The sequence below is a fragment of the Apteryx rowi genome, unplaced genomic scaffold, assembly GCF_003343035.1.
Source record: "Apteryx rowi isolate R43461 unplaced genomic scaffold, aptRow1 scaffold_12, whole genome shotgun sequence".
Lineage (NCBI taxonomy): Eukaryota > Metazoa > Chordata > Aves > Apterygiformes > Apterygidae > Apteryx > Apteryx rowi.
In genome coordinates, this window is record NW_020447419.1 from 5,614,405 (window position 1) to 5,642,400 (window position 27,996).

At 39.0% G+C, this 27,996-nt stretch overlaps 2 protein-coding genes and 1 long non-coding RNA gene across 15 annotated transcripts in view; 1 reads left to right on the plus strand and 2 right to left on the minus strand.

Moving 5' to 3' along the window:
• INO80D (INO80 complex subunit D) overlaps positions 1-423 on the minus strand; it is a 46,757-nt gene extending 46,334 nt beyond the window's left edge. For all 4 annotated transcript variants that reach the window (XM_026088665.1, XM_026088658.1, XM_026088648.1 and 1 more), the window contains exon 1: positions 31-423. The gene's annotated coding sequence lies outside the window, so the exon portion shown is untranslated. The remainder of the gene's footprint in view (positions 1-30) is intronic.
• Positions 345-11,472, plus strand: LOC112976991. 7 transcript variants are annotated; one of them, XR_003257249.1, is made up of 5 exons: positions 345-431; positions 914-944; positions 2,435-2,471; positions 3,572-3,773; positions 7,818-11,472. It is a non-coding gene; the product is annotated as an uncharacterized LOC112976991 (long non-coding RNA). The 7 variants fall into 7 exon arrangements; XR_003257251.1 differs by lacking the exon at positions 3,572-3,773; XR_003257248.1 differs by lacking the exons at positions 2,435-2,471; positions 3,572-3,773.
• On the minus strand, positions 10,560-27,924 carry NDUFS1 (NADH:ubiquinone oxidoreductase core subunit S1). 4 transcript variants are annotated; one of them, XM_026088685.1, is made up of 19 exons: positions 27,767-27,917; positions 27,195-27,262; positions 26,875-26,966; positions 25,128-25,235; positions 22,112-22,188; positions 21,902-21,983; positions 21,660-21,790; positions 20,713-20,898; positions 20,219-20,353; positions 19,687-19,801; positions 18,494-18,639; positions 17,744-17,872; positions 16,408-16,537; positions 15,747-15,907; positions 13,912-14,066; positions 13,131-13,306; positions 12,238-12,372; positions 11,964-12,036; positions 10,560-11,642 (listed from the first exon to the last, which is right to left on the minus strand). In XM_026088685.1, exons 2-19 carry the CDS (start codon positions 27,256-27,258, stop codon positions 11,551-11,553), a joined length of 2,187 nt encoding a protein of 728 aa, XP_025944470.1. In that variant the 5' UTR covers positions 27,259-27,262; positions 27,767-27,917; the 3' UTR covers positions 10,560-11,550. The 4 variants fall into 4 exon arrangements, with proteins under 4 accessions (XP_025944470.1, XP_025944461.1, XP_025944478.1 ...); XM_026088676.1 differs by having other exon boundaries at positions 27,195-27,348; XM_026088701.1 differs by lacking the exons at positions 10,560-11,642; positions 11,964-12,036; positions 12,238-12,372; positions 13,131-13,306 and adding an exon at positions 13,561-13,737 and having other exon boundaries at positions 27,195-27,348; positions 27,767-27,924.
• Positions 27,925-27,996: the final 72 nt, after the last annotated feature.

Here is a 27,996-nt window from a genome sequence, read left to right on the forward strand (position 1 = left end):
GCCCGGGGATGCAGGCCGGGCCTGGCTTACCTTTCCAGCTGCTTTTTTTTTCTCCTCTCTCTGCTCTCCCCCCTTTCCCTCTGTTGGGCTGACAGATCGGAGTTTCCTCCCCAGCAGAGGGACTGGGAATGGGCTCGGGCGCTGTGCTGAGGAGCTGCTGCCCCCCTGGCTCTGAGGAGATCCTGCTTTTCGCGGGGAGGAAGCTTTTGGGGGGCTCTTTATTATTTTAAAACTACAAAGTGCTCAGAGGGTAGGTGATTATTAAGGGGAATCCCTGAATATATTCTCCAGCAAAGAAGGCAGGGCTGCTGGGGCTGCTCGAGAAGAGAGCCAGCAGCCTCCTACAGCACCACTACAGGCACTGCGAGGACATAACATCAGAGAGCAGCTCCTCTGCCCTCCAAAACAACAACTTTCCTACCATCTTGGAGGTAGTAGAGAGGGAGAGAGAGAGGGAGGGAGGGGGGAAAAAAAAGTACAGAAGGTTTTTATAAAGTGTCAGTTCGGGGGAGGGAGCCAAGCGGCCAAAACCAGCATATTTTTTAGCATTTATGTAACTTCTTATTTTAAATAAAAATAAATCGCAGAGGTATGTGGCTGAAGAAATAATTTTCTTTATAACCAGTTAAGATCATCTTTCTGGAAAAAAAAATTAAAGGAGGTATGGTCAAAAATGTATTTTTAGTAACTTTGTTTTTCCGTAAAAATTATTATTATTATTAGTTTGCTGTAACTTATGAAACGTAAAGTTGATAACTTTTTTTTGTCTTTGGGTGATGGTTCTAAAAATTAATGTGAATATGTGGAAGTTGCTGTAACTTTTTTTTTGGTGCTCTTCTGAGTAGAACAGCTGAGATTGATGTGGGATAGTTTGGCAGAACTGTATCATTACCTTCTCTTTCTCTCTCTCAAGGCAATGTAAATAAAACAGACTGAATGTACAGGTAGGAAAAAAACAGCTATTTTATTTTTATTTTTTCTCCTGGAGTGTAGGTAGGCCATGTAGAGAAGCCATGGGGGATTTAATGCAAGTGAGTGAAACCTGTGATATATATCTGAAAAATTATGCTGGTCTGTCATAAATTTAGCATTGTCTGCCCTTCAGGATGGGATATGACAAATAAAGCTCATAGCAAGAAATTTGGAGGCAATAGTTGAGTTTTCTTTTTATTATTTTCTAAGCATTTTGAAGCCTTTTAAAATCTGTTTTGAATCTTTTTAAGTTATTGTTCTGATTTGGGGGCTTTGTTCCTGATATTTATGAATACTATTATTCCTGGCTTCTTTCTTACAGAGTTGAGAAATACTATTAGTTTATATTACAATATCTTGTAACATAGAATGGCTGTTGTGTTTTTCTTTCTTTGCAGATGCTTTTATTAGATTGTAAAAAATTTATGAAATGCTGTCAAAAAAATGTGAGATGCTACTGTGTATCTATAGGTGAAGACACTGATCACTGAATTCAGCAGACCTTTGATAATGTTTCTGGCAGTGGGATTCTGCACAGTCCTGTTCAGAGATGAACTACTAAGATGCCTTTTTATTTGTCCTAAAGGAAGAGGAAATAATTAGGAAACTAATGAACTATACATGCAAAACACTATTTAATTTTTTTCCATTGTAAAAATTATTCAGGTGATACAGGCTTATTGAACTGCAATCAGCTGAAGTAATATGAATGAAGCTATTGAATTGTTTAATGTGTTATTGCCCCCCCATCCCCTTCCTGTGACAAATCTGAAATATATATACTACTCAGTTACTGTAATCTTAAAAAAAAAAAAAAAAAAAAAAGTAGCATTTTCTAATTGCTGAATTTAGGAACGTTCCCTCTAGAAAACAAACTTTATATGAGTTTCCCTAGCTAGGGTAGTGAGAGAAATTTGTGTGTTTATAGTGGGTTTTTTATTTAGATAAATTAGTTTGAATTAAAACATAATTAAAAGGCAGTTGATGTTTGTGTCAAGGTGCATAATTTTTGTTTTGGCTTGATTTTTTTTCTTAATTATGGTTAGTTTAATTAGCATATTTTAATAATCTAGAGTGTTGCATTCTATGGAGTTGTTGTAAGGGAGGTGTTTTTCTGTTTCAGATTATTAATCCGTTAAATGCATTATTCAGCTCCGACATTAGAAAACCAAAAAAAGAATCAATAGGTTGCTCCTAAATCTTATTTTAAAAGTTTATGTGGAAGTAATGAGACAATTAGGGCACTTTTTAATCTTTCCAGTCATTATTGTGTGCTTTGAGACATGAAATACAAAGATTCCTTTTGTAAGATGTTTAGACAACAAATACTTTTATATATGATATCTAGAACTCACTACAGGAATGACAGTGATTACAAATGTTGGCCTTAATTGTGACGATGCTTTAAAAAAAAAAAAGAAGTCTCGACAGTATTGTTATATTGTTATTAAATTATCTCCAGTGCCAATGGATTCAGAAGTTGAACAAACCTAGCACAGGTTAGTATTTCCTTTTCTTTTATTCTAAATAAATAAAGGGCCAAATTTTTAGACCCCAGTTCTGCAAATGCTTGCAGGCCTATTTAATAATTCAGAAATGTTTGAAGAATCACTCAGTACTTACTTGAATACAACTCTTACCAAGTCGGTAGGGTTTTGCTAGAGTACAGAACTCATGTTTCTGCATGAAGTGACTTCTTATATCTAGCATTCTGTTAAACAAGAGAATTGGTACTTTTAACTATAATCCAGTAGTTCAGTATAATTCAAATATAATTCAAGTTAGTTCTTTTTCTTGCCCTATTAAGAGATCTTTAGTGTTTTATAAAAGGAAGGATAACATATACCACAGTGCAGACTAGTTGTTCTGCTGTGGTACTTTTGAGACTATCTGTACATACACAGGAGTATCAGTATTTTTTATACAGGATGCAGATGATACAAGTAAAAGAAATGCTTTTGAAAGCACTTAAGAACCTCAGTATAGAAGGAATATAAACCCCTTTCTTTAGCTCATGCATTTGATTTTGCAGATATTGACTTTAATAGGATTACTTGCAGCATAAAGTTAAACATGCATCTTAGGTGCATTACACATTCTAGTGACATCCTGAGCTCTGTTTGATATGTGTTAATTGCAAAGCCAGAAACCTAATGCTAAAGGAAAAGAGAAACATTTTGAATCTAGTTTGGAGTAGGAAAACTGAAAGGGGATACATTTGAGTGGCCTGTACAAAAATAATGACCTTCTTTTAAGGAGGACAAAACGATGAAAAATTCACTAGTTTTTAGTTACGTGGACTACTCTGTAATCATTCAACAGAGGAAATGTAAATCTGTGCAGTAAGAACAGAGGAGTTTGTTTTAAAAATGTTATTTACCTGAGAACATTAAAAGGATTTGCTTTTCAGTAATCTACTAAAAATTGCAAATATTACTTCTGTTGCTGAATTATTTTGATCACAGCAGAATGTTAACCATAACACCCTAAGGAACAAATTCTGCTAGCTTTACTCATGGAGAATTAAAAAGAAAAATGGAAAGATTACTTTTATGGGCAAGACTCTCCTCTTAACTTGGAAGATGTGTTGTTTTGATAGAATAGAGCAGCGCTCTGAAATTTTGTTGGAGAGCAAATCAGAATCAATGACTCCTGTACAAGGAAAGTGTGTAAGCCGAAAGCAAGAAACATCCCCTGTGCAAAATAAAGAATTGAATTGCGCAGATTCCACTTCTCCATTAAGGAATAGGTCTGTCTGCCTTTATTTTGTGGCCAAATCCCTGGACGAACTGCTCTGGCAAGTAAGTGTATTGTACAGTTTAGCACCGAGTGGTCAAAGAAAATTAATGTTCCCCAAATCACTAGTTTCTAGCTAATGAGACATACTTTGCTGATGTGTCTTACTGACATTAGTAGTGAGACACAGGGCGGTGACATAGAGAATAAGTGAATAAGCCTTGCTAGTCTGATATGAAAGGAATAGCTGCTCTAGGTTGTATACCACTTATTTGAAGAAGAATAGAGGCTGCATCAAGAAATGAAGTTTGACTCTTTCCTGAGGTCATAGGCACCCCAAGTGCAGATCTCACAAATTTCTGGAGCGTAACTTGGACTCCTTGTGCAGATGGTAAAGTCTTGGGTTTCCAGCAAGAAGCGTTATGATCTCAGTGTCTTGCTATCCTTCCTTTAAAGACACATGCATGAGAAAACAGTTACAGTGTCTTCAAATGCTTGCAAAAGTGATCAGCAACTTATTTAAAATAGACGTGAATGTTGTGAAGGGGAGGAACCACCCTAAGTATGTAGTAGAAGATCCTTAGAGATTTTTCATACATAGAGCCAAATTTGTATTTCAAGGTGTTGTCGCATTGAAGTGAATTCATCATGCACATTGAAGTGTGTGATGAGTTAAATAAAAATAAATAAATAAGAAATCTACATTCTTCTACATAATGTCTTGAGCAGCAGTTTTCTCTGTGTGGGTTTGTTTTTGTAGTAAGTTCCAGGGTCAAGCTAACTATTAAAGCCCAGCATATTAGTATTATTGAGAAATGCTTGTTCTTATTTTTCAGCAGTTCTTTAACATGAAAATTTCTGTTTATTGTAGTGGTTGTCTCTAACATATCTGAATTTCAATTACTCTATGTACTGCAGTCGTAGGCATTTGAGAACCAGGGCACGCTCTGCCATTTCTCCAGGCATCAAAGAGAGAGTCCCTATACTAAATGCATGGTCTGTAGTCTGAGGAGTTTTCACTAGCAAATTCACCCAAGTTGCGACACAAATTCAGCTCCTTCATTCAGCTGCTAAACCCCTTCAATCCCATGTTTTTAATGCATTCCTTCAAGGCAGGTAGCACAGCTGGAGGCATAGGGCAAACATTTCATAGACCCAAGTCATTTTGCATCATTTCATTTAAAGTCATACATACCATTAGAATAGTGCTTGACTTGTAGCAGAGAAGAAGTCTTCTGCAAGACTAACCTAGCTCTGTTGCAAGAACTGATACTGACCAAAGAAGGTGAGCCGTAATGCAGCTCCACAGTACTACTGCCAGGAGTAGGGCAAGTTTTGTTTGTCCAGAGGCCTCTTGGAGACACAAAAATGTATCTTTATGCTTTCTAAAAATATTTGCAATCTTTTACAAAAGTTCTATTTTATAAATAAATGAAAGTACATCACTTACTAGCTGTATACAAAAAGAGTGTATTATCAAAAAAAAAAAAAAAAAAAAGTATGTCTAGCATCTAGGGCATTCTCCCAGAAACCATTAACACATCTTAAGTGGAAATTATTGCAAGGCAGTTCACAGACTAAATAGCAGAGGGTTTTGCATTGTTGGGAAGAAAAATGATCTCATTAGTGCGGAAGTGATGCCCAATAGACAAGAAACTATTGGAAAGATGTTTGAAAGAGGTTGCCTAGCTGTACCTTTAATCAGCTGCTGAAAGTTTGTGTGCAGTTGGATACTGCCCTCGCTGTGTTGAACTGGTGAGGTACAGGCTTTGTGTGCACAAGTTTAGCTGAGAAATGCCACGCTGCCTCTCCTCAGTGGAGCTGGCCCGTCCCACCAGCCTGCATGGGCCAGGCAGCTGGCTCAGACCTTACAGACCCCACTTCCCCGCAGCCTCTGCCAGGGCAGGCTTGGGGTTGCCCCGAGAAATGTCAGAGTAACCAAGACTGCGCATTTGGTGCCCCTGCATACTGCACAAAAAGCACAGGGGGCCATCTGGTATTACCGTCAAGAGGCTTATTTTCTTCGTTAGGTTATTTTCGTCTTGCAGGAACTTGACAAGTGACCTGGTAGGTCAGCAGAGTATTTATTTAAAACCATCACTAGAGTCTATTCCCCCACCATTCGTTAGGAATTGGGTAATACTAAGTCAGAGAAGGGCTCACAAAGATACTGGATGTAAGTGGACAGAATGTGCTGCAAAATATATGCAAGAAAACCCTGTAATCCAGTAGAGCTCTTTATGTTAGATAACTGTATTGGCTGGTAATTTGAGCCACTGCCTGGGCTTGGCTCCCTTTGCTCAGGCCCCAGTGCTTCCCTTGACTTTAGTGGCCTTGAGGTCTGAACTTGGGTAATATAGCAAAGTAACACAACGTACAGATGACTATCCTTGTTTTCCTGAATCTTAGGGACTTGATTAAAGCTTACTGCAGCAATGGGAATATTGATGTTGATTTCAGTAGGAATAAGATTGCATAACTATTTAACCAGTTGGGAGCAGATGTATGCTAGCTATTGCATGATAATATAATTAATTGATAGTGAAATGAATTGAAACTAGTCATTAACTGAGACTTTACTAATCTGCTATTCATTATCAGTGCGTATTTTAATCTGCATTAAATAAATAGTATTGTCTTCATAAATCCCTGCAAAGACAAAATAATAAGACTATTAATTGTGGGCAGGTTGTCCAGAGTACATGTCAGGCATCTATGGAGACTTTAAATGGGAAAATAAATGAATGGAATAAATGCTCTTAGCAGAATGTTCTAATATAGTCCCATTTTACTAGAAAACCCACTGTTAATTCAAAATATACTGTTTTATTTTTACTGGGCTATTTGCTTCTGTCTATTGATATTTCATTAACTGTAATTGTAGAGGTGAAGAAGCTACACCCTTTGTTACCCATCCTTTTTTTGGTCTTAGTTCAGTAACACTTTTACATTCAGGTTACAGAGGGTCTTGGTCATCACTGCAAATTAGAAACATGAAAATTCCCATGCTGGATCAAATCCGTGATCTATCAGTCTTCTGACAGTGGCCAGTATAAGATGCTTCAAAGAACAGTATAAAATACCTTGTGATGGATAATTCTGAAATAAACTGCATACAGGACAGTATTTTTCAGAAATAGTTGGAGTTTAGCAAACATCAAAAGCATAAGGTTTAATGAGTTCATAGGGTCATGACATGCCAGTTAATTTTGAAAATTACTTGCTATATATGAAGTGTTTTGCTTTTCTCTGTGTATTTTTTTGATGCGCTAGTTTCATTTCTGATCAGTTTCAAACATTGACACAGATGCACAGAAGGTGACAAGACAGAAATAAAATTTCCTTGAAATATGAGTTGAGGATATTCAAAATTAGAATTAGCATTAGAGGGATGTCTCTGTCAGCTAGAATGTCTCATTACACAAGGAGGCTAGAACAGGGAAAGGTCTCTAAATCTCAGTAGGTTTCTCAGCATTAGGCACTGATAGAATGGATGCTTGCATGTAGCCAGAGGAAGATATTTATTAATAGTGTGTGTTTCACATAGCTGGCTGTGCTGACTATGGAGTCACTCATAAAGCATTTAAATCGCAAGGTTTTATGTATGTCTCTTATGAATCTATTGGTGACGTTCCTCTGTTGTCATGCTCAGCTGCATGGTGCTTTGGATACCCAGGCACTTTGAAAAACATCACCAACAGTCATTCCATCAATTAATATATGTTACTGTAAAGTGTCTTTTGGACAAAACCTTACATGACAGGACCATGACTTATATAAGCCCTCACACACAGTGAAGGATTCAGGGTTTGTTTCCAAACAAAAAGTTTCCTTGTGACTTTCTACTGTTGTGAATAGTTATTTAAGTCCTTTCCCACAGGTACCTATGCCTCATTGACATTGTACGTGGATAGCTGGAGAAGATAAATTGTATACATAAGATTTTTTTTAATAGGAATTACTGCCTTGGACAAGGCAACTTCTCTGGTAACTCAGAGAACTTACTCCATAAAATGTAATCTTGATAAATAGCTCACTTTGTTGGTAAGTAAGTACTCAGCTTTTAGATGCTGTCCATAACTCCCTACTTACTGCTGCATTTTTTCCAGGATAGTAGTCACGATCAAGTCCTCATCTACCAGCCTACTTGTTAGCACTTCTATTCATGTCCTGTCTGTGCCTCGAAAGATTCAGTCTTTCACCCCGTCTCACTGAAGGTGATTTCACCTAATTGCACATTCCAAGGACGACAAAACAAGAATTAAGAGACTCTCTTTTACTCTTGCCTTGCAAGAAACTGTCAGCCTCAGAAGAGGTACTGATCCCAAATCTTTCACTTCCTGGGGAAATGCTATATACACATCCTTTTCTGCCTTGAGCTACACTTCAAAATACACTTAAAAACAAGGCAGTCGTAACTGTATTTTGGTGAATGGTGCAGCTAGGTTTTTCAAAGGCATGCTGAGAACGTACCTCAGTTTGGACTTCACTGTCCATGTGTCACCACATTTTATAGTTTTCATAGTTTTATATTTTTATATATATATAGTTTTATATATATAATATATATTTAAAAAACTATAGGTTTATATATATACACACACACACACACACACATATAACTATAGTTATAGTAATACAAAGAAGCTAAGTTGTCCATGATTTAAAGCAGTCTCCATCTAGAACTATTAGGATGTACCCATGGGGTGTTGGTGCTTCCAGGAGGGTGGCTATTGAATAGAGTTTTTTTCTGCTTTGTTTGAATCATAGCTTTAGACTTACATATTTCATGCCTAAGAGTCTGCCTACGTTATTTTGATGGGGGGGGGAGGGCACAGGGTGAAGCATTTGCTTGTTTCTCTTTAATCTGACTGCCAGTGTTAACCCAGCCCAAGCTTGCTTAAAAATATGCATGCCTTAGTAGGTTTTTACCTTGAATTAACACACCCTTTCCCCTCTCCTCTGCCCACAACCTTCTGCTGAAGACAAGACTACATAAGGGCAAGGTTTAACCTAAGCMGTGTTTGGCAGGGGGAATTAATTGCTTGAGTGCAGGAGCTATGTTTACATAGTGCTATGCTGAGAGAAGAGGGTACTTAATGACTAAACACGTTTTTCTTCCAGGCATATACTTATTCCTTCTCATGCTGCCTGTGCAGGCAGGAGTGTAAAGGAGGAAGCAAGACTAAGGTTTCTGCACTACAACCAGCCACCCAACCAGTGAGGAATTCTGCTAGTTGGCCACCAGGTGGTACCAAGGATGCATTTGGCAAATTTAGTTCTGCTTTTAGTGCTACAATAAAGTACTCGTGCAATCCCTGACCCCCCAGCACAATTTGGGGAAATGCAGCCACTACTTTGCATGCAGAGGTTAGCTGCAGCCACAGAACTGACTGTTCATGCAACGTATCACCTACCTAAACAAGCCTTTACTTGACTGTTAAAGAGCAATACGTTGATAGGGTTCATGTCCCATTATCCCAGCTGTTCACTGCCTTATTTTCATAATGCTCTGCTTTAATCAGAGGTTGTAGCTTCAGAACCAGCAAGTATTAGCACTAACTGTAGACTTTTTTTTTTTTAATAAACAAAGCTAAGTTGCATGAATAGCCCTTTTTTGTAGATTTCTGTCCATTCCTTTGCAGGCCCCTGCTATCCTTTCACCACTGGCTGGGCAAAAGTCCACATGTGCACTGACTACCCAGGCACCAGAGCAAACAAGAGATAAGGGAAGGGCTGCACTGTAAACATGGTTGATAAGAATGCTAATTTAGATTTCTCTTTACTATCCAGTTTCCAGTACCCAAATTTGTAGACAGCCTTGTTGCTGTTACCAAATTTGGCTGAAAGTTTTATAGTAGATGACTAGTTAGATGGGGATGAGGGTAGAAGCAGGACAGACAGCACAACCACATGTGCTTCATATCCTTTTCATCTTTAAGAGAGGCATTTTATATCCTTGAGATAAGGGCTAGACGCTTCCTGAATTGAAATAAGGATCACCTATAAACACTAAATGAAGGATGCAGAGCTTTCAAAACAAAAAGTAATTAGTGCCAGAGCTCCCACTTAAGGCATGTAAGGCAAAAAAAAAAATAAATCTGAAATTCTCTAAAGCTTTTGGACATTTATAAATTTTAAAGTGAAAATTTTATAGTGAAGAAGAACAAAGACTGACTTGAGTTGTTACACAGCTGAAATTATTCCTCTTAGTATTTGTACAGTGTGAGATTTTTGGAGAGGTTTACTCCTTAGCAACCTGAGAACCAAAGGTTTTACTGAATATGGGACTCAGGCGCACCTTTTCCTCCTAATCTTACCATCTGTGAGAACAGCCAACTGCTTGCTTTGGTATATGTTCTCATACATTCTTTTGCCTCCTACCTACCCCCTCGTGAGAAGTAACATTTCACAAGGGCAACAAGAAGGTTTTATGCTGTATTAGTCACAGATACGGACATACACCCTAATGGGTTCTGTGAACTGCCACATTAAAAATAGACTACTGTAGATCTGGATGTCTCACTAACATGCACAGTGATATTTTTTAATAGAAGTGAGTAGCTGCTTTTATTTTATTATCACCAAGAGAACTGACCTTGCTCATACTGGGAAAAAGGCAGGTTGTGTCAAACATCCAATATTTAAGACTTAGTAGGCTAGCGTAAAAACAGACTGGGCCGCACTGGGATAAACTTCCCAGCAGAAAGAAAACAGTTGTTACGAAGTTACTTGCCTGTTACTCACAAATTTCAGAGACAGAGCATAAAGGAATTTTATAAAGCTGAGACTTTTATAGCAGAGTTCTCATTCGCTCAGTGGTATTCCATACTGAAAAATGTAGTGCAAAGTTAGGGTTTTTTTGTTTTTTAATGAAAGTTGGAAGAGATGGCTTTCCAATAACATTCCAGTTTGCATGATTCCTGGAAGAATTACTCTAAATTATTACTACCCTAGTATCCTGTTGAGTGGGAAGCTATCCCTCTTCCAAAGTGACATTAACCAAAATAGTAAGAGGAGAGAAATCATTGTTCTAAAGTCATTTAAAAAAAGACCAAAAAACTCCCACAGCCCCCACCCCCACTCTGCTATAAAAGGACCATTGCACAGAAAAACTATTCTGAGATCCTTTCTGTCTTTGAACTCATATAGGTAAAGCTGCTAAAGCCTTTGTCTTTTTGCTAAGTTTTAAAAGCAGTTTAATATTAAGGAGTTCTGCAAAAATTGCTTGGTCTTCTTCATGACATAAAAATTATTTTTATTTCCCCCATGAATAGTTTCTCTATTGCAACTAAATGGGGAAACATACAAATATCTACAGCAGTGGTAGGTCTGAACTCTGAAATAAACCAGGTGTGTTTGACTCCAAAAGGGACAATTTGCTCTGAAAGAGCATTATAGCAGTAACATCTTCACACCCTCATCAGTGCTTAAAATTAAAATACCTAGATGCTCTGGAAGAAAGCTGCAATCTATTTTTTGCCACGTAAACTTGTTCTTATCAACTCTGACTCTGAGTTGCTTACTGAGTTATTTTCATGCAAGAAGCATGGGCTATATGAATTACATATATAATGGATTGTTTAGTATCATAATTTATTTGTATACAATCATGTACTCTGCCTATAGGTACAGTAAGTTGAATGCTGCGTGTTTTGTCCAGACACAACAATCCTGTATTATGGGACTACTTGAACTGATGAAAATGTGAATGAAGAAAAGAAAAATACCACTGCCTAGCAAATGGTTTTTGAAAGAAAAAAATATATATATATATATAGCAGTCACAGGAGATAACTGCAACAAGTACTTGGATGGAGTTGGTAGCAGTTTGATTAGTATCTAGCAGATGGATGGCTCTTCTACTGCTTGTGCACCTTCAACAACAGCTTTCACACACTTGGCCATTGTCTGGGATGCTCTACTGATTGAATCTGCAAAAAAACAAACAAACAAACAAAAAAACCAAACACTTGTCAGCATGTTAACTGTTCATTTTTGATATATAAACCCAAACACAGTATGCAAGAGATTCAAAACAGGACTTCGTACAAATAAAAAATGCTTAGTTGAAAATACAGTCCAACAGCCTACACTTCATGCAAATTCCAAATCATTTTATTGGGAAGTTTTGTTTGAAGAGTCAACTCTTACACATCTTAGTGAAAAGCTTTAAAAGCCTCATAAGAATCGTACTCTAAAGCAAACTGAAAGGTATGGCTGATTTCATAATAAAAAGGCTGTACTCTACATACCTGTCATATAAAAGTCTTTAATTGTGAGCTGAGGTGGAATGAGAGGATCAGCAAGGAGCTGTTGCTTCACCAACTGTGGCAGGAAAGGGAAAAAAGTTAAGAGTCAGCTTTGTGATAGGACCTTGTTGCCAAAGCATTTCTTTAGTAAAGTATGCATTCACTACAATTCAAGGTATGCTTACAGTACTATATATGCAGCAAGTCCATTCCTTACAAAAAGCATCAAGCTATGTAATAGCACTAAACCATAACTAAGTGCTTTGGTTTTGGTTACCTTGGACAATTCATTTGCCTGGCTGAAGTAGTTAGCCTCCTCCACATCATCGTATCGGACTAGATTAGGGGATACTTCTTCTAAACGCTTCCGTATTTGATCAAGGTTCTCATAAGGCAAGGTCATACCAGCCAGCTAAAATAATTTCACAAAAAGATATGCCATCAAGTCTAGGGGGTTAATACACAGTATTATAAATTACTAATCTATAACACCTAAATTAAAAGCAGAAAGCCAGCTACACTTGTAAAATATTAAGCGGTTACAATGTGCAAACTAAAGCAAAGTTCTAGCACTTTGTTGAGCTTCTGATGCCTACAGTTAAGACTTCCTCATGTTAAAAAGCTGCACTGTCCTGTTCACTGTACAAAGGGGGGGGATGGGGGGAAGAAGGAGACAAGAAAAGATAAGCAGCACTCTTCTCCTTCCGTATAGGCAATCTTGCTTGTTCTTTCCCTAGCTCACCAACAAAAATGATAAAAGTTGAAACAACTAGCAATACATCTTGTTCCCAGTGACTAGTAAGCATGTTTTTTACCTTATCTGATGATACTATTCTCAGAGCTCAGGTTATTTTCTTTCTAAAAAGAAAGTATATCCTCCCAGCAGTTTGCTCTAAAGCACTTTACAAAGACCAGCAGAATTTGCAGACAACACTTCACCCATTGTGCATTCCAGTAACATACAGAAGCTACAACATTAGTGGTAGTCTCAAAAAGGAAACAGTACCATTTACCCCACAGAATTAAGAAAGGACTCAGTACAAAGCATCACTCCTTAAGAATTTAGGCATGCATTTCCCTGAAAATGGACCTCTTATTGGAAACAGTTTTCAATGTAAAAGGAACTTAACCACTCAGTATACTTTTGCTGGAAGCAATTTAGAACAGTACCTCAGAGATGGCTCTAATAATTCTCCAGTCTTCCCTTGCCATCCCAGGAGGTGTTACAGCTACTCTTGTCTGCTGGGCCCTACCCTCAGTATTCACATATGTGGCTGCCTTCTCTGTATATGCTGCTCCTGGGAGAATAACATCAGCCATGGGAGCTCCCACATCCCCATGATGTCCTAACAGATGGAAAGAGGAAACCGTTCACAATCTTGTAAGCCATCAGTACGTCAAACTAAAGAGGAACGCTCTACTAACAATACAGAACTTGTGTTCCCTGTAAAAAGAGGTTTCTAAGCTTTACGTAACTAGTGATATACAAACTATTAGGCTGACTGCTCTGAAGTCCTTCTTGCCTGTTACTCTGTGGAAAATAAGCAGACTACAAGCAGTAGTAAATGGCAGTTCAGTCTCTATAGTCATTCACCTGAGAGCATTTGTGGGGACTCCTGAAACAAGGATACTTGATGAATTAAGATAAGGCCCTCTTTTGGTATGATAGAATAGCTGGGAACCAGTGCAGTTTTGTTTGCCACGTTTGAGGCTCTGCTCCAGCAAGCTGAACTGGTTTATATTCCCTTATTAGTCATCAACAGTTTCTCATTTTTACCTAAGAAACAGTTAATCAGTATCTCAGTTATGTTTCAGAAATTTCATTTCTTGGCAGAAAATAAAGACTAGAATTTATCAAAGGGTCATATATATTTGTAAGAATATGCCACTGTTTAGGCTCGCTCTCCAGCTTTTAGACAGCAACATTTCTTAAATTACATCTACTAATTACCTTGATAGATGATAAAACAATCCTTTGGCAAATCTTGACGTGTTATACAACCCGAATCTGCTCCTAAGAGAAACAATACTTTGGGAGGATTTTTCCTAATTGCTTCCACTCCTGGTTTGAAACCCAGATCCAAAGCAGCTACCTGGCTTGCAACCCTGTAGGGACAAACATTATTACTGCAATTTATTTCAGAATTCTCCCTCTCCCATCAGAACAGACCTAACTTCTTTGACTAGATATTTAAGAGGGACACAGGAACTCTAATCATAATGGGGGGGGAAATGAAGCATAAAGGCAGTTGAGAACTTTGACAGAGCATTTGATAGAATATCAGGTGTTTTTTGCATCTGACAAACTGATGCCATTTGAAGGCTTCACTGGGGATCTCCTCTGACTTAAGATGGGATAGCAAAAAAAGGCAGAGATCAGCCCAGATCCTAGTGGCAGACAGCTCGCTTGTCATGTTGAACACCAAGGTTCACATTTCAGTCATGAATTGAGCTCAAAAGGACTTTTATTTAGGGCACTCATTTGGCACATCAACTGCTGGACCATCAGCCACTCTGAAGTATCTAAGATCACCATTTCATCACTATTCATTTATTCACATGGAGAAATACTCTTAAAAGAAAGAGCAAAATCATCATTGTTTTCTGGAAGTCTTTTCTAAAGAACCAGTGTTGCACTATACTGCATAATCAGGTGCCAGGTTTGCAATTATATTTTACAGAAAAAAAGGTTTTATGTAGAATGTTACTGTTGTAATAAATAAATTGAAAAATGTTTCTCCTCTTATACAAAATAGGATTTATCCCTATTAATGTTCTTCAGCTGTAGTTTTCGGTTTGATTCCTAAAAACAATCCAAAATGTGACTTTTATGCCCTTGAGCCCTTTGCTACTCACATTTGTCTGTTACAGGCACACATACAGGTTTGAGTAAATTAAGTTGCTCTTTATAATAAGGGCAGAGAGGATAGTGCACCAAGAGCACAAAAGTCTTGATAATATGAAAGACTGCCAAACACTACATGTAAAAAAAGGTAGCATGAATGTTCTTTAACTTATCAATATTTTGGTATTAAGTGTTGCAGTTTCGCTAGCAGGGTTTTACATTCAATTTTTCTTCAGAGGACCAAGCCCTCTTCTTGACATCAATGAAGCTGCTTTTGGCAGAATAACATCATTCAGTGCCCAAACTTGAGATCCATTAAATTTGCTGAAATCATTTTTCCTTTAAAGAAGTTGTCAATTTGACAGTCAGACAGAACTGGAGTTTTAGAAACAGAGAACAAGAAGGACTGTCACAAGAGAAGCTTGCATATTAGCAGGAATAGTACCCTAATAAACTGAGTAACTAAGATCAAAAGCCCTGCATTAAAGCAAACCAGCTATTTAGTTAAGAACCTGCACAGTGAAGGGAATATTATAAGAAGCCATGTTAATAAGACACTATTGACATTTTGGTTGTTTTTTTTTTCCTCCAGATAGAAGTAATCATTTAGCAAGTAGCATTAGTCTGCTGTGCATCCCACTGAATGCTCTGGTATGTTAGTAAGCTCTCTTGAATTCTAAACTGCTAGATTTTTTAACTCTACAATTAAAGTTATCCCTAATAGAATCTCACAGAGAGCCTGAAACGTTTGTCAGGTCAAGAAACCCATTTTTATAAAAGGCTTCTGCTACCTTGTACTTTTACTTTTTTATTCTCTATAGGTTCTAACCTGGTAAGGCTCTTGTGATGTATACAAACAAATCTGAACACGTACTTTGTGGTAACATGTAGGCCCAGCATAAGCAAATGAAAAGGCTCTCAAAAAGAGCTTTAAAGTGTACCTGTGAAGGATGTTCATGACTTTCCAGTCAGAACCAACACCACTCTTAGTCCTGGCATTCTGTGCAATGGTGGAAACTGCAGCATGGATAGCGGCTCCATCGCTGCGCTGAAGTGCTGCACTACCTACCACCACCATTGGCTTTTTGGCCTGGTCGAGGACCTGTGCAGGGCAAGAAACAAGAAATGAATTCTAAGGCTCTGAAGACAATTCTTGGTGCAGATAATGTAATAAATCCTATACTTTCTACATAAGCCTTCCAAGCAAAGCTACAGAGCTGAAGTGGTCACTGTTTCATTTAGACATAAAGCTGAGAGATACTGCCAGAGCAGTGAGCTACCCTGTCAGTACAACGCTATACTCCTGGTAACCAGACACTTTAGTGGAAACAACAGTGGCTGAAACAGCCCATGTCACATTTCTGGAGTTTTACACACTAGAAAGTTTTACATGCGTGAATCTATTAAACAACATATTAACATATTAAACAATTTGCACAAAACACTTGGTGCACACTAATCATTGCCTCATCTCTGCAGTTGATTAAAAGCAAATAGCCCCATAATACAACAAGGTACTTCTCACCAAATCCATCTCTGTGGGTAATGCAGATTATTTAATGCATCTGAACTCTAACAGTCACATTCTTAAATTGGGTGTACCTTGGAAAACGCATGTCTTCCAGAAGCAATGTCCTGGAGTATCTGTGGTGAATCTCCTAGATGATTATATGTGTAGGTCAAATTCACAGCAGAGCCAACTAGGGCCACTTGCAAGTCATTGTGAAGCCAGCTGAAAACACAGCAAACATATTATAAAAATCAACGAAATGCAGAGTTGTAGTCAACCAAAACCACTAACATAATTTCAGCAATAACTAGAAATAGGATGCAAATTCTTTCAAAGCAATTTAAATGGTAGTCTCTGTTTTGGTAACACACAATTTAGCATTATTTTGTCTGCTAAGCAAGTTTAAGCTTTTTCAAAGAAAAAGTTCTCTAGGTACATTCTGGGTCCAGTACTGCAACCTACCTTACACATGAGAACTTCCTAACTCAGTTCCCTCCTCCCCTCAAACTTTTGCCAATTTGGGGGGCGGGGGGGGGAGGATGCACTAGATGAGGCACTACAACGGTACGACATCTTTTTCAGAGTTAGGCAGAAAAAGGCCTACAGCCACTATTAAGTTTATTCCTTTATTTGATCTAACTTGGTTATTTCAGAATTGAAGTTAAGATCATTTGTAGAAGGAAAGAATTTGCATATGACAGCATTCACACTTTTAGGAATCCACTTATTTCTTTAATATATAGAAAGAAAACTAGCTAGTTAGGAATTTTGCATTTTTTACTGCTTCTCATTGCACAGACATATAAAAGACATGAACCTCTCAAATTTAAATTGCTATTTTTCTCTTAAAAATTAAGATTAAAAAAAAAAGATATATTTTGAAAGGTCCATGGTTTTGGGGGGGGGGTTGTTTTTTTTAAAAAGCTCAGTTATCTCCTGATGACACATTCTTTTATGATGAATTAGCTATGTTTTTAAAAGTTTGAGAAACCACTGTATTACTTCTTTGCCAAAGAAACTTGAATTATTGCTTCTAAGCCAGTAAGTCTGGCTTGTTACTATAACAATATAAAAAAACAGCTCTGTGCAAACTGATTCTGAACATTATTCTTTAAGGAATAAGCTTTAACAAACTTTCATAAGACAGAAAATCTGAGGGGTCTGTGTAATTTAACAGAGGAATAAGTGACTGAGTATATGAATTTATGTAAAATGTCACAGTGGAAATGAACAAAACATAACTATACATTTCAGAGAGAACAGACCCCCTCTGTCTACACGTATATCACCATCCCTTTACTAAAAGGTGAACAAAATCTAGGGAGTCTTGTCCAGATGAACGCTCTTGCTTACTGCCTGCAGCTTCACTTGAGCATTGTGACAAACGCAGAAGCGTTTGCATGCCTAGTCAGCACCAAGGATACAAACCTCTTTCGAATTCTAGCATTAAAAAGTGGTGCCTCAAAGCGTGGATTGGTGCCAACCAGAAGCAGGACATCTGCCTCCTCCACTCCAGCAATCTTGGTATTAAGCAAGTAGTTAGAGCGTAAATCTGTGCTGTAACAAAAAAAGATATAAGAAGGGAAAAGCAAGAAGTTGAAAATTCAGTAAAGGGGAAGAATGAAGAAGTGAAGTAAAGATTCTAGGTGTCCAAAATATTTTTTCGTATCAGGAAGAAAAAGAGAAAGATTTCCCTGTCCAAATTACTAACCCAAATAAAAAGTGGGACCCCCTCCCTTTCATGAATATCAGAGACAACAAATATTAAAGAAATTACAGTGTAAGTATTTCCTCCATTTACACATATTCTAAGCCTTCACAGACTTAATCTGCTATTATCACAGTTTACAAGATTATAATAATTGTCTGGTAGTTTTCACAACATTAATAGAAGTAGACTCTGGCTAACTTATTCATTTTACAACAGAGCATATAACTAGCTTTGAATAGCCTACTCTTGAACTACAGCAGCCTCAATATATAAAGTGTGCAACCTTTCCTGTAGTAGAGACTGTGCTTCTACTCACAATCAATAAATACGCTCTATGAATGACTATTGTAATTCTAATGAAACCTGTAATTGTTATCCTTGATGATTTCAGAATCTTAGGAGATGCTTCACAGAGTGGAAAGTTTATTAATACAGTAATTACAGACAAACTTTGCCTGAATTCTCACCCAGCTCCAGCAGTAGGGAAGACCTCTTCAGTGCAGAGCATATCAGAATTTACTCTATTCAGCAAGTCTTTCAGTGCTATCAGTGCTTCTGCATCTACCAGTCCTCCTGCAATTGCTGCTACATCCTTACCTTCGACAGCCTGGAGCTGGAAAGAGAAAAAGCATGAACACCAGCAAAAGACCTCACTGAAATAAACTCCCACCAGACTCAAGTAAATATTTGTTAAATTAGAATGTGCCAAAGCCAGTAGTGCACTGAGTAACACAGAAACTAATCAGCAGTATCTCACTTCTGCAAGGCAGCAGCTCCAGCATAAGCAGAACTTGGCATAAGCAAAGCCCAACTCTGTTTATTGTATCCAGGTCTCTCCCACTTAAATTATTGCTCAAACATTACTAATTTTTATTTGGTGTGGTGAAGATAGGAAGATTGGTTAGTGCTTTTATTTTCGCGAAGCTACTGTGTAGACAGAAAATAAACTTACATAACACAAGTTCAGGTAGCAAACTGAACTTGGAAGTAATATTTGAGCAGGTATAGTAATAGTTTTTCTAACAAACCCTGCTACTGTACCACAGGCAAAAAAAGAACCTGAACATCCTTGAGGAAAGTTCAATTACAGTTACTCAATTCTACTTCCTCCCACATAAAATTTTTAATCAAAACCCAGAGTGGTCATGCAGCACTTCATTTGAGCAGCAGAATCAATCACCACACAGAGAAAGCAATGAAGCAAGCACAATTCAGATACAAGTAATGCAGAATTAATGGCTTTGATGGCAAAAGTGGTGATAGCAGAGTCTAAATAAATTTTTAAGAGTCTTCAGATAAATCAGAATAATTCAGGAAAGTGGCTACCTCCTGCATTTCTGAAAAAGTAGCTTAGTTTCCCATTTAAATGAAATGATTTCAAGAACATGCAGGCAGTGAATAAGGAGTATTGGGAGAGAAATTATCATAAAACAAAGTTCCTCAGATAGTCTAATCCATGAACTAGGAAGTTCACATTTCATATTCCAAAGATAAGAGAATTAAGTGGAAACACAATAGATTAGAAGTCAAATTTTTCCCTCTAATCTTAGAGGGGAAGAAAAGCTCTTTTCTATATAGTTGCTTTCGTATTAATTATTACAATATTATGCCCARCTTTACAAATTAATTTTATGCTACATAGATTGAGAATTATTCTTACCACACCAGCAACACGAGTTAATACATCCTCCCATGAGGCATAAACAAACAGTCCTTTCTCATTTTTGACCATTGGCTGAGTAAGCCTCTGACGCTTCAGACCATCATAGGCAAACCTGAGTGAACAACACTAACATTAAAAAGCAAAGATAATTGTGTATACTAAATATTTCAAAAGACTGGGCTTTTCTAACAGCTTGCAATGATTAGAGAAGAGAACCATGACAAACATTTCCACATTTTCCACATTTCCAAAGCTTAACTTTCCCTTCTCAAAGACAAGCAAAAAACGTAATACAAAAAAAAGTTCCTGTAATAAAAGATCTACAAAAAGGAGATATTAGCAAACGCATTAACTACAATTATAGTATTAAAAGTATGTTTTACCAACTACTCTTCACCTTATCTTTATAATATTAACAGCAGAATCCAAAAGGTCACTACTGTCAACATCTCTGGCACTGTGAAGCATCTCTAACATGTGCATACACACAAAAAACCCACACGCCAGCATGCAAGCAACCCCCACGCACCTTGTTTTGTCAGATATCCATTCCTCATTGATATCCTCATGCAATCTTGGCAAAATTCTCATCACTTCTCCCGTCCTTGTGCTCACCACAATGTTGCTTCCAACTGCATCAAGAACATCAATGGACTCTACCTTCCTGTTTAGGAGAATAAATGCACCATTTGCAGGTTTTTGTATACAAGTATACAAGCAATAGACTGTATAACAAACATTAAAAAAAAGTTTAGATATACATAACAGAGCTTAGTTTCACAAGATACTTAAAATAATACCCTCACCAATTACTGTGTTGATGAATTTGACTTTTTCTTAAGACAAACTTTACTTCAGTAACAGAATTTGTATTAGATTCAATCTACAGAGAAGTATATAACAAAATGCAGAAAATAAAAATCAGAGAAAACTCTTGATATCATAGGTGGACATATTCCAAGATAAAGCATAGGCAAGAAATACAGGGAAATTTGTACCTTTGATATGAGTTAAGATACATACCTCGTCTCCCATGGACGTGCAGTAAAGGCATATGGCTTGGAGGTAAGAGCCCCAACTGGGCAGATATCAATAATATTTCCTGATAACTCAGACATGAACATTTTTTCAACATAAGTACCAACTTGCATATCATTTCCTCTTCCAGTTGTTCCCAAATCATCTACCCCTGCAATTTCACTAGCAAACCTGGTAGATGCAAAGAGAATGAAAAACAAATCTGGAATGTACAACAGCAACACAGCATATTTTTCAACTCTTATCTCATTTTCTTAAGGTGAAATACTAGCATCAGTTCATACATTTGCAAGAGGGCAATTATTTAGATTGCCCCATTATTTAGATTGTCCCATCACAAGCAGAACTATCCATCTGCAGAATTTCATTAAGATGAGGCTGCAGAAACTTTCCTAGTTTATTGATTAAAATCAATAAACAGACCAGTTCAGTGGTCATTGAATTTCAGTCTGAGTCGAAAATTAGCTATAACTAAAAAGGTCTTTCCAGAACTAGGCAGGTACATTGTATTCTCCTCCATTTGGCTGGTGCAGAATCTCAGGACTACAGAAAAGCATAAAGATGACTACCAGAGGCTGCCAAAAATAAGTAAATCTTGCAGTTATTGCTGAGAAAGTCACTTAATGCTTTAAAATCCATTCTGGCAATAAAAACATGGGACTGGTTCTGGCCTTGTAGAATTCTGATTTCGCTTTCATGTTTTGGCCATGTCTATCTCTCTCTCTCCCTCTCTCCCTCCTTTATGACAGCTGCTTGGTAGCTCTAGGAAACCAGTTATCAGTGTCTACCAGAAATAAAACTCTTAAGTACAGTCAGAAAAGAAATAAAAAACTTACTGCCCCTGGTGGTATTTCTTTCACAAGTAATGAGTAACAAATTGATATAAATACTCCTGTTCAGTACTCTCTCCAATAAAAAATAAAGGACATTACCTGATACATCGAGTGCACTGTATACACCGAGTCATGATTGTTTTGACTAATGGTCCAATGTTCTTGTCCTCAACCGCACGTTTTCCCTCTCTAAATCTACTCCTATCACTGCCAAACATCATTGATTGATCCTAGAATAGACAAAAAAAAATACAGATATATCCAGGTTGCTTGAAAGCACAGCTTCACCCAAGACGAGAGCATTACTACATAAGCCTACATAATTTAATTGGATGTTGTACCTGTAGGTCACATTCTCCACCCTGATCACAGATAGGACAGTCCAATGGGTGATTTGCCAGCAAGAATTCCATCACACCCTCTCTGTTGGGTTCAAGAATTACAGTTAATGTTAACTTTTCACCATTTAACAAGTAGACAGGTACAACTAATCAGCTACAAGAAGCTTAAAAATAAATAAATAAATAAATAAATAAATAATAAAAGAGTACCTTGCTTTCCTGGACTTCTCAGAATTTGTCAGTATGTTCCAACCCTTCATAACTGGCATGGCACAAGCAGCCACTGGCTGCAATGATCATAACAAGGAAGAAATACCATACATGAATGCAACATATCTCCTCTCAGTAAGGACAATCCACTCCCCTCCGCCAAATCCTTACACAGATATCTGTTATTAATACTTTGTAGAAATAAAAAGGCATTTGCAAGGAGAAAAGAAGAAAGTCTACCCAATACAAAGTTACTAGAAGTCATATATATTAATCTGCTACATAGAAAGGTTAATTCCACCACTGCCTTTAAGAACCAAGTTATGGCTTTGAACATGGAAACTATTTCAAGGAAATGAACCACACCAGAATAACAAAATGCATCCCTAGCTATGTCATGATGACAGCTATGTCACACTACACTTGGTTTTCAAGCATGTTAAATTTATACCTACAGACACAGGAGTAGTCTAGCAATGCATAATGGTTGAGGTTGGAAAGGACCTTTGGAGATCATCTAGTCCAATCCCCCTGCTCAAGCAGGGTCACTACAGCACGTTGCCCAGGATTGTGTCCAGACGGCTTTTGAATATCTCCAGAGAAGGAGACTCCACAACCTCTCTGGACAACCTGTTCCAGTGCTCAGTCACCCTCACAGTAAGGAAGTTTTTCTTCATGTTCAGACGTAACTTCCTGTGCTTCAGTTTGTGCCTGTTGCCTCTCGTCCTATCGCTGGGCACCACTGAAAAAAGTCTGGCCCCATCCTCTTGACACCCTCCCTTCAGATAATTATACACATTGATAAGATCCCTCCTCAGCCTTCTCTTCTCCAGACTGAAGAGTCCCAGCTCTCTCAGCCTTTCCTCATATAAGAGATGCTCCAGTCCCTTAACCATCTTAGTAGCCCTTCACTGGACTCACTCCAGTAGCTCCATGTCTCTCTTGTGTTGGGGAGCCCAGCACTGGACACAGTACTTCAGATGTGGCCTCACCAGGGCTGAGGAGAGGGGAAGGATCACCTCCCTCAACCTGCTGGCAACACTCTTTCTGATGCACCCTGGCATACCATTGGCCTTCTTGGCCACAAGGGCACATTGCTGCCTCATGCTTAACTTGGTGTCCACCAGCACTCCCAGGTCCTTCTCTGCAGAGCTGCTTTCCAGCAGGTCAGCCCCCAACCTGCACTGGTGCAGGGGTTATTCCTCCCCAGGTGCAGGACCCTGCACTTCCCTCTGTTGAACTTCTTAAGGTTCCTCTCCGCCCASCTCTCCAGCCTGTCCAGGTCCCTCTGAATGGCAGCACAGCCCTCTGGTGTATCAGCCACTCCTCCCAGTTTTGTATCATCAGCAAACTTGCCGAGGATGCACTCTGCCCCTTCATCCAGGTCATTGATGAGCAAGTTGAACAATACTGGGCCCAGTATTGACCCGCTGGGGACACTGCTAGCTACAGGCCTCCAACTAGACTTTGTGCCACACTGATCACAACTCTCTGAGCTCTGCCATTCAGCCAGTTCTCAATCCACCTCACTGTCCACTCATCTAACCCACACTTCCTGAGCTTGTTTATGAGGATGTTATGGGARACAGTGTCAAAAGCCTTGCTGAAGTCGAGGTAAACAACATCCACTGCTCTCCCCTCGTCTACCCAGCCAGTCATTCCATCATAGAAGGCTATCAGATTGGTTAAGCATGATTTCCCCTTGGTGAAGCCATGCTGACTACTCCTGATCCCCTTCTTATTCTTCACACGCTTAGAGATGGCCTCCAGGATGAGCTGAGCTGTTCCATCACCTTTCCAGGGATTGAGGTGAGGCTGAATACAGTCTCAAGAATCATTGATTACACAGATATTGAAGAGAACATTATGCTTCCAACAAGTATCCTGGGAAGCTTTCAGTTTCCCTGACCAGACAGCATAGTAAGAATGACAGCAAGCTGTTTTTCAGTCTCAGAGACCTCATGGGCCTGTAAACAGGAAGGTGTGTGGGGCTTGGCTGTTGTGATTTTTTTTTTTTTTAAACTTTTGACAGCTTTACATTTTGGGGTTCTAATTCAAGTAGTTACATCAAGAAGAAAGTCAATAGTAATAGATACAAGGCTGATCAAAAAGACTTAGTAGAGTCTGAAATTCCTCTAGAAGGGAAGTTCAGAGTATGAGTTATTAGATTGTTCCAAAGTACATTCAGAGAGTCTTAACATAAACTTTTCACAAGGCTACTGCAAGATTAACAAATACTCCTGCTCAGAAAATGAATCCACCCATTCTATCATATCATGATATGGACTATCATGACTTCAGTCTTTAGTGACGACCCAACATTTCCAGACATGTAAAGCTCAAACTATGGAATTCAGGTTGAGGTTATCAGAGGTTCTAAGCAGAGCCCAGACTCTGCTGCACAAACTGCTGCGTCTGTTCACTGCCTGTTAGCCGCGCTCTCAAAAAGAAAGCCTCAACCATCTGCACAGGCTTCTTAAAACAATACTGCTGAAGATGCCATTCAATCTTAAAGCCCATTAATATTTTATAGTAGTACAGTAGACATCAATGGTACGATAATGCATTAAAATACAGACAAATAAGTAATTTCTAATTAAATAGAACAAACCTGCAGACACTAACCTCACAGCTGAATTCAAACAGTATCTGAAGTATACTACTTGTGTATCAGCTGAAAATCTGCAGCTGAAGCCTGAATTACAGAATATAAAAATGCATCTGATCGAAAATATATGGCTATCAAATGCTAATCTCCAGAAGCAAGGTGATCCATAAGAAACTGAGAATTGACTTTGATCCACAGATCCAAAAAGCAGACAATCACTGTGGAACAGCATAACTTTGTACATAATACTGAGATGAAGCTAGATGAGGGAAAGGGGGAAAATTTGCTCACAGCAGCTGAATTACAAAGATGTGTGTGCTGATGACTGTCCAAATAATTACTTACAAGATTTCAACTAAGCTCTAAGCACAGCAGAAAACCGTAACTCCTATAATAACCATACAATACCTTGGGAGCTTTCTCTATTTCCACAAGGCACATCCTACAGTTTCCAGCGACAGAGAGACGATCATGGTAACAAAAACGAGGTATCTGAATTCCAGCCTTTTCACAGGCCTATGGAGAAGAAGAAACAAAGGAAAATTAAATTAGAGTTAGAGCCTTCAATTCCACCTCATAAATATAATTCAGTCCTTCATGTTTTCAAATAACAATAGTTTTAGTTCTCACCAATAAAGTGCGCTCAACCTTTAAAAGTAGCTACAATTTTTTATTTTTTGCAGGAAAAAATAAGAAATTGTGATCAAGCAAGAATATGTCAGGTTATGAGCTGTAAATACGATGTCTTTTCCAAAAAGCATAATTGATTGGGGAAATTAAAATTGGCTTCTCCTTCATTCTTTCCTTTCCTCCAAGCAGAGAGAGAATTCTTCTCATTAGATAGGACACCAGTGCAAAAAACAAACAAACAAACAAAAAAACCCTTTTTAAAGACAGCATACATAAAGAAAAGTACATAAAAGGCATACTTGGAAAAAATTTAAAGGAAACAACAACGGGCATAATTTCAGATGATTCAACAACGTGGATACTCTTTATAAGTGCATTGGACTTTTTAAATACTGAAGCATAGTCATTCTTCACATTCACTAGAACCTCAAAGCCACTGAAACATTCTTCTATGCCATGTCTGAAGAAGAGACAGGAGGACAGAGACAACAGATCTCCGCAGAACAGATGAAGGGGTCATTTCTTGCATGAAATCCCCATGTCAGATGGAACCTATGCTATAGTACCAAAACTGCCACAAAAAACACTGCCAAATTCAAAACACGGGCATGTGCCATCACTCAGAAATCAGCAAAGCACACTCAGATTAAAAAAGAACCAATAAGATCTAATTTTTCTGAGGATTTCTACAAAAATTTACACATGTAAGCAATAAGTAAATAAATAAATTAAAGAAAACAGCATTTAAGAAATATATTATATCAGACTCCTCCTGGGGAGTTCTAATGCCTAAATAAATCAGTAACTTGTATCCAGAGAGCCAAGGCTGTATTTTAAAATAAATACAGGTTGTAGATGTTAATGTTCTAATTAATTATACTTTGCCTTCGCTTAATGGCTGCTGAGAAAGAAAGTAAACTAGAAAAAGAGTGACTTAATATTTGGCCTGAAAAGCTACAATAACGAGTACAGGCTAGGAGACCCAGGTTCCATTTCTTCCCACACAAAGAAAACAAGCATTGCAGGAGCAGCATTCTGAATCATAACAACAAATAACTTAAGAGAACATCCTTTGCCCGAGACACCATTCCAAAAAATAAATAAGGCACAAAATTAACATGTTCTCAAAGACTACCAGCTCAGTTCACGTCAGACAAAAAACAGATGGCTGCCATAATTTCTTATAGGTTTTGAGCAGAATTCAAAAAGGACACCATAATCTGTAACAGCTAGAATTTTAAATAGAATTTATCCAAGTCTGTTATCGCATTGCAGAAACTTCTGCAGTTTGGATTCAAGCTGTACACCTCTTCTTTCAGTCAGCCACTGCAGATACTTCTTTCTCAAACACTGAACTCTCCAAATGATTTCTGCCACATGAAACTACTTCGCAGACAGTGAAAACACCCCTATAGAATTGCAAGAAAAAATGTAAAGTTTTTTTGCCATATGGAACACAGCAGGCTGCAAAGCAAAAAGAAGAGATGGGGAGTCAAAGAAAAACTGAGCATGCCATTCCTCACACCTGAAGTACGGTGGTTCCTGGGCTCACCAGTACAGGATTACCATCCACAAACACCTCTATCTGGTTGCTGGCTGCTGTGGCAGTGGTGCGCCCTGGGAGACACGGAAAAACAAAACAAACGAAACATTCAGTTATTGCTAAGTGCAAACTGCCAGATCCCGCGCTCCTTACTTTACAGGCATACAATGCTGAGACAATCCCAGTTCTACAAACAGCACACCATAAAACACCGAGTCGCACAGGAAACACCCATACACGCCCCTTAGTAAGAGAGCACAAGTGAACTGCACCGCTGTCCGCACACGCGTGGAGACGCTTACCGCACACTTGGGAGGCCTGGGCAGCACCGGCCAAGGTCCTGCGGACGGCGGGCAGCCGAAGCATGGTGCTAACAGTCGACATGAGAGAAAACAATAACACAGCTGTGCCACTTCAAACGTTTTCTAACTTTTCAAACGGGCAGAGCGAAAACTTCTGCAACAGTCGCAAAAAACACAGCCCTATATCAGCAGGGGAATTAGAAGCAACTCTGCTGAACCAGAAGAGGTGTGTTTCTGTTTGTATAGCTATAGGTATGTCACAGATACGTCATATATATGGCCACCTGATGTAAAAAATGGTGAAAACCACCACGCTAAACGGCTCACAACGGCCTGCCTCAGCGCGGCCGACATCGCTAACGGCCGCGGCGGGGTCACCTTGGAGGCGCCGCCGCGCTCTGCCGCCGCTGCTCCCCCGCAGCCCCAGCGGGGCCCCGGCCGGCCGCGGAGCCCCTCAAGGGCACCGGCAGCGGCGCCGGTAACGGCCTCGCCTCCCACCCCGCGCTGAGGGGCCGCCGCCGCCGCCCTCTCCCTTCCCCTCCCCCCCTGCCGCGCGCGGCGCCCGCCGCTACCTGCGCGCGACGGGGGAGCGGCGGCGCCTCGGCCTTGCCCGGGCTCCGCTCTGCCTCAGCCTCTATGGCGGCGGCCTCGGCCCTTTCCGCCGCTCCCCGCGGCCCTCTTCGGCAATCTCCGGAGCCGGCCGCCTCGGCGACTTCCGCCCCTTCCCGGCGAGCGCCGTCGGCAATCTTCGGAACGAGCAGCTTCGGGGACTTCCGTCGCGCTGTTATCGCCGAGCGGAGCA

What these genes read in the sequence shown, in the direction of transcription:
- NDUFS1 (XM_026088676.1), bottom strand. Translation starts at nt 27,276, where the DNA reads ATGTCGACTGTTAGCACCATGCTTCGGCTGCCCGCCGTCCGCAGGACC. An exon ending in GTGGAGAATGTGACCTACAG is followed by an intron (nt 21,791 to 21,901) that starts GTACAACATCCA and finishes TGTCTATTCTAG; the next exon opens with GATCAATCAATGATGTTTGG. An exon ending in GTCATGAACATCCTTCACAG is followed by an intron (nt 14,067 to 15,746) that starts GTACACTTTAAA and finishes TTGTCCCTACAG; the next exon opens with GGTTGCAAGCCAGGTAGCTG.